The following is a 9141-nucleotide window of genomic DNA, read 5'->3' on the forward strand; positions in this document are numbered from 1 at the left end:
TGTCTCTGCTTGTCATATATTGAATAGTGAACTATTAAAGATGATTGATACCTTTACAAATGCAATGGCAAATGCCACTATGCAAAACAAAGAAACAAATTTGCTTAATGGAAAATTATCTATTAATTACATAACAGCACAAAATATAATGGTTGCCATTTATGCAGATAAGCAAACCATTAAATGTGGCCATTTTGAACATTTTAATACAAGTGATGACGTGTTTGAAACTCTTCAGTGTTGGCTAAATGATATTGCAAGGGTTACGAATGTTGATTTTACTGTTTACTTTGCAGGTGATAATGCAGTTAACATGCTGTCTGTGCTTTCTTTTAGCTTAAACCATATAAAGCTTCATACAGTCAGGGGTACATACCTGTTGAACATGGCTAAAACATCAACTGATTATAAGAAATTTTCATGGGATGAAAAAGTAGCAGATTACTTATCAACAATTGTAAGTCACAGCCTCTCAAACTCATACAAAATAGTGCCTTCTGAAGCATATTCTTTGAAGTTTGGAATTTTTCAGAACCTGAGGCATAATATTTTGCTTCAAATGGAATTAGCTAAAATTACTACTGACACTCCAATAATCAACATCGCTGATAACCCAGAGCTACAAGAGATAAATTTATTCGTTAATAATTTACCAGCAGCAATTACCAATACAATAATCAATGCAATGCTTTTTTGTTCTACTTTGACAAATTTCAGCATCAAAAGCAATGTATTTGATGATGTAGCTACTGATGTTGCAACATTCTTATCTCATAATCCTAACCTTCAAGAAATACAGCTTGGTGAAAATAGTTGGAAAGTGTCTAGTGTTATTAAAATTGCAAAAGCTTTAAAAAACAATTCAGATTTTAAAGTGATTAACCTACGTGAGACTAACAGCATCAGTGGTGAAGCAGCAGACCATATCTCTACTCTATTGTCATCTAATACCAAGCTTCAAATTTTAGATTTATGCAGTGGCAATTTACAAACTTCAGGTGCCATTAAGATTGCTAAAGCTTTACAAAATACTACACACCTTATGAACTTTAATATGCAAAACAACAATATTAATGATGAAGCAGCAGATGATATTGCAACTGTTTTATCTCATAATACTGGACTACAAGAGCTACATCTTGGTAAGAATACTTTAAGAACTTCAGGTGCCATCAAGATAGCAAAAGCTTTACAAAATACTACACATCTTACAATATTTGATATGCAAAACAACAATATTAATGATGAAGCAGCAGATGATATTGCAATTGTTTTATCTCAAAATACTGGACTACAAGAGCTGTGGCTAGGTGGAAATAATTTCCAAACTTCAAGTGCCATAAAGATGGCAATAGCTTTACAAAATACTACACATCTTACAATATTTCATATGAGAAACAACAATATTAATGATGAAGCAGCAGATGATATTGCAATTGTTTTATCTCAAAATACTGGACTACAAGAGCTGTGGCTAGGTGGAAATAATTTCCAAACTTCAAGTGCCATAAAGATGGCAATAGCTTTACAAAATACTACACATCTTACAATATTTCATATGAGAAACAACAATATTAATGATGAAGCAGCAGATGATATTGCAACTGTTTTATCTCATAATACTGGACTACAAGAGCTATGTCTAGGTGGAAATAATTTACAAACTTCAGGTGCTATCAAGATAGCAAAAGCTTTACAAAATACTACACATCTTACAATATTTGATATGCGATACAACAATATTAATGATGAAGCAGCAGATGATATTGCAACTGTTTTATCACATAATACTGGACTACAACAGCTGTGGCTAGGTGGAAATAATTTACAAACTTCAGGTGCTATCAACATAGCAAAAGCTTTACAAAATACTACACATCTTACAATATTTGATATACAAAACAACAATATTACTGATGAAGCAGCAGATGATATTGCAACTGTTTTATCTCATAATACTGGACTACAAGAGCTAGGTCTAGGTAGAAATAATTTACAAACTTCAGGTGCTATCAAGATAGCAAAAGCTTTACAAAATACTAAACGTCTTACAATGTTTGATATGTCAAACAACAATATTAATGATGAAGCAGCAGATGATATTGCAACTGTTTTATCTCATAATACTGGACTACAAGAGCTAGTTCTAGGTGGAAATAATTTACAAACTTCAGGTGCTATCAAGATAGCAAAAGCTTTACAAAATACTACACATCTTACAATATTTGATAAAGGAAACAACAATATTAATGATGAAGCAGCAGATGATATTGCAATTGTTTTATCTCATAATACTGGACTACAACAGCTGTGGCTAGGTGGAAATAATTTACAAACTTCAGGTGCTATCAAGATAGCAAAAGCTTTACAAAATACTACACATCTTACAATATTTGATATGCAAAACAACAATATTAATGATGAAGCAGCAGCAATTGTTTTATCTCATAATACTGGACTACAACAGCTGTGGCTAGGTGGAAATAATTTACAAACTTCAGGTGCTATCAAGATAGCAAAAGCTTTACAAAATACTACACACCTTACAATATTTGATATGCAAAACAACAATATTAATGATGAAGCAGCAGATGATATTGCAACTGTTTTATCTCATAATACTGGACTACAAAAGCTAGGTCTAGGTGGAAATAATTTACAAACTTCAGGTGCTATCAAGATAGCAAAAGCTTTACAAAATACTACACATCTTACAATATTTGATATGCAAAACAGCAATATTAATTATGAAGCAGCAGATGATATTGCAGCTGTTTTATCTCATAATACTGGACTACAAAAGCTGTGGCTAGGTGGAAATAATTTACAAACTTCAGGTGCTATCAAGATAGCAAAAGCTTTACAAAATACTAAACGTCTTACAATATTTGATGTGTCAAACAACAATATTAATGATGAAGCAGCAGATGGTATTGCAACTGTTTTATCTCATAATACTGGTCTACAAGAGCTAGGTCTAGGTGGAAATAATTTACAAACTTCAGGTGCTATCAAGATAGCAAAAGCTTTACAAAATACTACACATCTTGCAATATTTCATATGCGAAACAACAATATTAATGATGAAACTGCAGATGATATTGCAATTGTTTTATCTCATAATACTGGACTACAACAGCTGTGGCTAGGTAGAAATAATTTACAAACTTCAGGTGCTATCAAGATAGCAAAAGCTTTACAAAATACTACACATCTTACAATATTTGATATGCAAAACAGTAATATTAATGATGAAGCAGCAGATGATATTGCAACTGTTTTATCTCTTAATACTGGACTACAAAAGCTAGGTCTAGGTGGAAATAATTTACAAAACTTCAGGTGCTATCAAGATAGCAAAAGCTTTACAAAATACTACACATCTTACAATATTTGATATGCAAAACAACAATATTAATGATGAAGCAGCAGATGATATTGCAACTGTTTTATCTCATAATACTGGACTACAAAAGCTGTGGCTAGGTGGAAATAATTTACAAACTTCAGGTGGTATCAAGATAGCAAAAGCTTTACAAAATACTAAACGTCTTAGAATATTTGATATGTCAAACAACAATATTAATGATGAAGCAGCAGATGATATTGCAACTGTTTTATCTCATAATACTGGACTACAACAGCTGTGGCTAGGTGGAAATAATTTACAAACTTCAGGTGCTATCAAGATAGCAAAAGCTTTTCAAAATACTACACATCTTACAATATTTGATATGCAAAACAGCAATATTAATGATGAAGCAGCAGATGATATTGCAACTGTTTTATCTCATAATACTGGAGTACAAAAGCTAGGTCTAGGTGGAAATAATTTACAAACTTCAGGTGCTATCAAGATAGCAAAAGCTTTACAAAATACTACACATCTTACAATATTTGATATGCAAAACAGCAATATTAATGGTGAAGCAGCAGATGATATTGCAACTGTTTTATCTCATAATACTGGACTACAACAGCTGTGGTTAGGTGGAAATAATTTACAAACTTCAGGTGCTATCAAGATAGCAAAAGCTTTACAAAATACTACACTTCTTACAATATTTGATATGCGAAATAACAATATTAATGATGAAGCAGCAGATGATATTGCAATTGTTTTATCTCATAATACTGGACTACAACAGCTGTGGCTAGGTGGAAATAATTTACAAACTTCAGGTGCTATCAAGATAGCAAAAGCTTTACAAAATACTGCACATCTTACAATATTTGATATGCAAAACAGCAATATTAATGATGAAGCAGCAGATGATATTGCAACTGTTTTATCTCATAATACTGGACTACAACAGCTGTGGCTAGGTGGAAATAATTTACAAACTTCAGGTGCTATCAAGATAGCAAAAGCTTTACAAAATACTGCACATCTTACAATATTTGATATGCAAAACAGCAATATTAATGATGAAGCAGCAGATGATATTGCAACTGTTTTATCTCATAATACTGGACTACAACAGCTGTGGCTAGGTGAAAATAATTTACAAACTTCAGGTGCTATCAAGATAGCAAAAGCTTTACAAAATACTACACATCTTACAATATTTCATATGCGAAACAACAATATTAATGATGAAGCAGCAGATGATATTGCAACTGTTTTATCTCATAATACTGGACTACAACAGCTGTGGCTAGGTGGAAATAATTTACAAACTTCAGGTGCTATCAAGATAGCAAAAGCTTTACAAAATACTACACATCTTACAATATTTGATATGCGAAACAACACTATTAATGATGAAGCAGCAGATGATATTGCAATTGTTTTATCTCAAAATACTGGACTACAACAGCTGTGGCTAGGTGGAAATAATTTACAAACTTCAGGTGCTATCAAGATAGCAAAAGCTTTACAAAATACTAAACGTCTTACAATATTTGATATGCGAAACAACACTATTAATGATGAAGCAGCAGATGATATTGCAATTGTTTTATCTCAAAATACTGGACTACAAGAGCTGTGGCTAGGTGGAAATAATTTACAAACTTCAGGTGCTATCAAGATAGCAAAAGCTTTACAAAATACTACACATCTTACAATATTTGATATGTCAAACAACAATATTAATGATGAAGCAGCAGATGATATTGCAACAGTTTTATCTCATAATACTGGACTACAAGAGCTAGGTCTAGGTGGAAATAATTTACAAACTTCAGGTGCTATCAAGATAGCAAAAGCTTTACAAAATACTACACATCTTACAATATTTGATATGCGAAACAACAATATTAATGATGAAGCAGCAGATGATATTGCAACTGTTTTATCTCATAATACTGGACTACAACAGCTGTGGCTAGGTAGAAATAATTTACAAACTTCAGGTGCTATAAATATAGCAAAAGCTTTACAAAATACTACACATCTTACAATATTTCATATGCAAAACAACAATATTAATGGTGAAGCTGCAGATGTTATTGCAACTGTTTTATCTCATAATACTGGACTACAACAGCTAGGTCTAGGTGGAAATAATTTACAAACTTCAGGTGCTATCAAGATAGCAAAAGCTTTACAAAATAGTAAACGTCTGACAATATTTGATATGTCAAACAACAATATTAATGATGAAGCAGCAGATGATATTGCAACTGTTTTATCTCATAATACTGGACTACAAGAGCTAGGTCTAGGTGGAAATAATTTACAAACTTCAGGTGCTATCAAGATAGCAAAAGCTTTACAAAATACTACACATCTTACAATATTTGATATGCGAAACAACAATATTAATGATGAAACAGCAGATGATATTGCAACTGTTTTATCTCATAATACTGGACTACAACAGCTGTGGCTAGGTGGAAATAATTTACAAACTTCAGGTGCTATCAAGATAGCAAAAGCTTTACAAAATGCTACACATCTTACAATATTTGATATTGAAAACAACAATATTAATGATGAAGCAGCAGATGATATTGCAATTGTTTTATCTCATAATACTGGACTACAAAAGCTATATCTAGGTGGAAATAATTTACAAACTTCAGGTGCTATAAAGATAACTAAAGCTTTACAAAATAGTAAGCGTATTACAATATTTGATATAAGAAATAACGGTCTTAATGACAGAGAAGTAATCAATATTACATCTATTATATCAAATAACACTGCACTTCAAATACAGTAATTTGGCAGCAATAAATTTTTGCCTCCATGAGATAGTCCAATAGACATTTTGATACAATATCCGAAACTATAATAATTATATGTAAAAATTGTAAAAACTGTATATATGTATGGTAATTTTAAAGTCAACATAATTAAAGGTGTTAATAAGGTTAATATATTATTAGGGTGTTACTTGAAGCCATCTGGAAAAGTTGAAACTAAAACTTTGTGGAATAATGTAGAAAAAATCAGATCCAGTAGTGACTTGATTTCAATCTATATAGGTATGCACCAAGAGCCACAGCAGCTGGGGCCTGTATAGAATCTTCTTTGCCAAAGCTAGAGCTGTGGATTTTCAGGCCAGCTTTACACTGCAATCTAACTCCTGTTATACAAGCTTTCACAAAGTAGCCTTCTCGCATTCAGGTCATGCTATGTACTAGATTAATAAACCCAATGAAACAAGAAGCCATGTTGTTTAAGGATCCCAGGCTGTACATGTGTGGACTTCACAGGTACTTGCAAGCAGTCTATGAATCAATTATAGTCTGTTTGCGTTCACCTGAACCCTCGTTTCTTGTTAATAACTCTTGTTACATGGGCCAGCTGCCCAAACATTTAGTAGTGCTGTGAAGCCCTTTAAATGCCGGAAACGTTAATCAAAAAAGTGCTTTGATGCGGGCAAGAACAAGTGAGTTATGAGGCTTTAAAAATATCCCATACATTTAGTGGGGAATTGGAAACAGTGGAAATGGAAACTGGAAACGGAAAATGCGGAAATGGTCAAATTTTTATATACATGTATCCTAGAGAAAAACCTCTACTTTGTGGTCACATTTTCAATAAAGACCACCTCTGTATAAGACCACTTTTCAGAAAGGCTTAATTGCAAAAATAGCAGTTACAAATAATATGTATTGCATGACAGCTATATATATATAGGCACTTAAGAGAATGCATTTTTTTGATATAGCTAGTACAGGTTATATAACTAGATGGACACCCAACTAAATGATTTATGATATAGGTAGGTACTCTAGGTGTACCACTGAGAGGCGATCTTTGACATCACTGTAAATCTTCAAGTCGGTTGCAGGATCAAAGTGATTATGTTTCATTTCTACACATCTCCTGTGAGCATGGTAGTACACATTTCTTAAATCTGGTGACTACCAGTACGTGGGTTTGCAAACATGACATACTCCTTATGTTGCAAGCATAAATCATAAGGAGGAGGATGTGGTTTTCCATCTTCAGAACGTAAATTATGGACTCCGCATCCTGGACACCTTGAAATGTTTCCTTTTACAAAAACAATACAAATTGACAAAGGAGAGTGTGAATCAGGCAGGTATGATTGAGTCTGTTGAGCTGGTAGTGTGATAGGAGCATAAACAACAGGGAAATAGGGTGAGGAAATATTTTGTGTGACAGATGCACTGCTTGAAGGTTCTTAGTTTACTAATTTGTTAAACTACTTTACTGCAGTTGTACCCAGTTATACTGATGGTAAAATGTCAGTAACTTTAAGTATATGGAACATAATTATTTTACTAAGTTTTAAAGTCTCAGTAAAACATCAGTGAGTGTGGGTTTACTGAAACTAAAATAACAAACAATTAACTGTTCCATATACTGGGGTTATACCACTCTAGTAAACTAAGAAACTTCAAGCAGTGATGATTAGGGACCCGCCGATTATGCTGGCATAATTATGAGCATAATAGGTGCCTGAAAGCATTGAGCATAATGCTAGCATAATAGATAGAATATTTGTGTAATAGTATGAATTCTTGCTTATTAAAATAGCTATCACAGAAAGATCGATATACTCTAATAGAACAGTTAGTAACTCTAATAGAACAATCACATAGCTGACTGTTCTATTAGAGTATATCGATCTTTTCTGTGATATGCATTTTGACAAGTAAGTTTGTGCTTCAGCCACTTATTATTTATCCATAAACTGGAAATTATTAGTAGAGTATGAGAACTGAGGCATAAATAATTGGGTAAATTTGAGCATAATAGGTAAGTGTTGAGCATAAATTTAAGCATAATAGGTAAATTTTTGAGCAGTGCAGCATAGCATAATAGGTAAAATTATGAGCATAATAGGCGGGTCCCTAGTGATGATATTAGGAGAGGAGGTAACAAAGAGTACTCTGTAGGGACATGGGGAGACATGGAGTAGAGTGGTGGAGGAGTTAGCCCAGGTTCTGAAAATCCATCACATCTTGAGGTTTCATCTACAAAGGAAACTTTGGATCCACCTGGTTGCACTCTGTACTTATGGTTACCAATGTTACCTACCAATATTTGCTTGATGTGTTTCATAGTTTTTTTTTCTGTGAAGCCTTTCGACGCATGTGAGCTTTTCTCCCACTGCTCTTAGGCATATCTATGGTTGCAAGTTTAGACAAGTTAGTTGGCAACCCTTTTTGTTTACTCATCCATGTCATGTATTTGTCAAGCTGATTAGTTTTTCTAGCAACAGCGATAATATGAGCACAGGTCTTACTACACTTAAAGACACCAGTTTTGTTCACACACTATTTAACCAGTTTGACGACATTCCACAAAATGAGGAGGCTTACGGTGTAGATCAGTACTCTGGACCAGCCACTCAGATCGATTCCTGCAACCAGGAGACAGGCAAACACTATCTTTTTGCTTAATATCTTTGTAGACTCACTCCAGACTTTGTCTGCCAGATACAAAGGGACTTGAAGCTGATATAAAACATTTGTAGTACCTGAGCTTGACACTATTGAAGCGGAAGACATGGACGTTTCCTCAAACTGCTCTGACATGGCTGTTTCCTCAAACTGCTCTGACATGGTTGTTTCCTCGAACTGCTCTGCTTCAATGTGATCATTGAGAGGAGATGAAAACAAAGCTTTGACTATTCGTTCACACTGCTTTTCTGACATTTGGAAAAACGTGCGTGCATTAATGGCAAGATTTTGATAGTCACTTTTCAATCTGTA

General features: G+C 33.5%; 1 protein-coding gene across 1 annotated transcript; it reads left to right on the forward strand.

Annotated features, from left to right (window-relative positions):
• The first annotated feature begins 385 nt into the window (after positions 1 to 385).
• LOC136248002 (protein NLRC5-like) lies at positions 386 to 5338 on the forward strand. Its single transcript, XM_066039820.1, has 6 exons — positions 386 to 1838; positions 2007 to 2174; positions 2235 to 2472; positions 2737 to 3342; positions 4418 to 5022; positions 5325 to 5338. The coding sequence occupies exons 1-6, from the start codon at positions 386 to 388 to the stop codon at positions 5336 to 5338; spliced, it is 3084 nt and encodes a 1027-aa protein (XP_065895892.1).
• The last annotated feature ends 3803 nt before the right edge of the window (positions 5339 to 9141 follow it).

Source organism: Dysidea avara, chromosome 2, assembly GCF_963678975.1.
Source record: "Dysidea avara chromosome 2, odDysAvar1.4, whole genome shotgun sequence".
Taxonomy (NCBI): Eukaryota; Metazoa; Porifera; class Demospongiae; order Dictyoceratida; family Dysideidae; genus Dysidea; species Dysidea avara.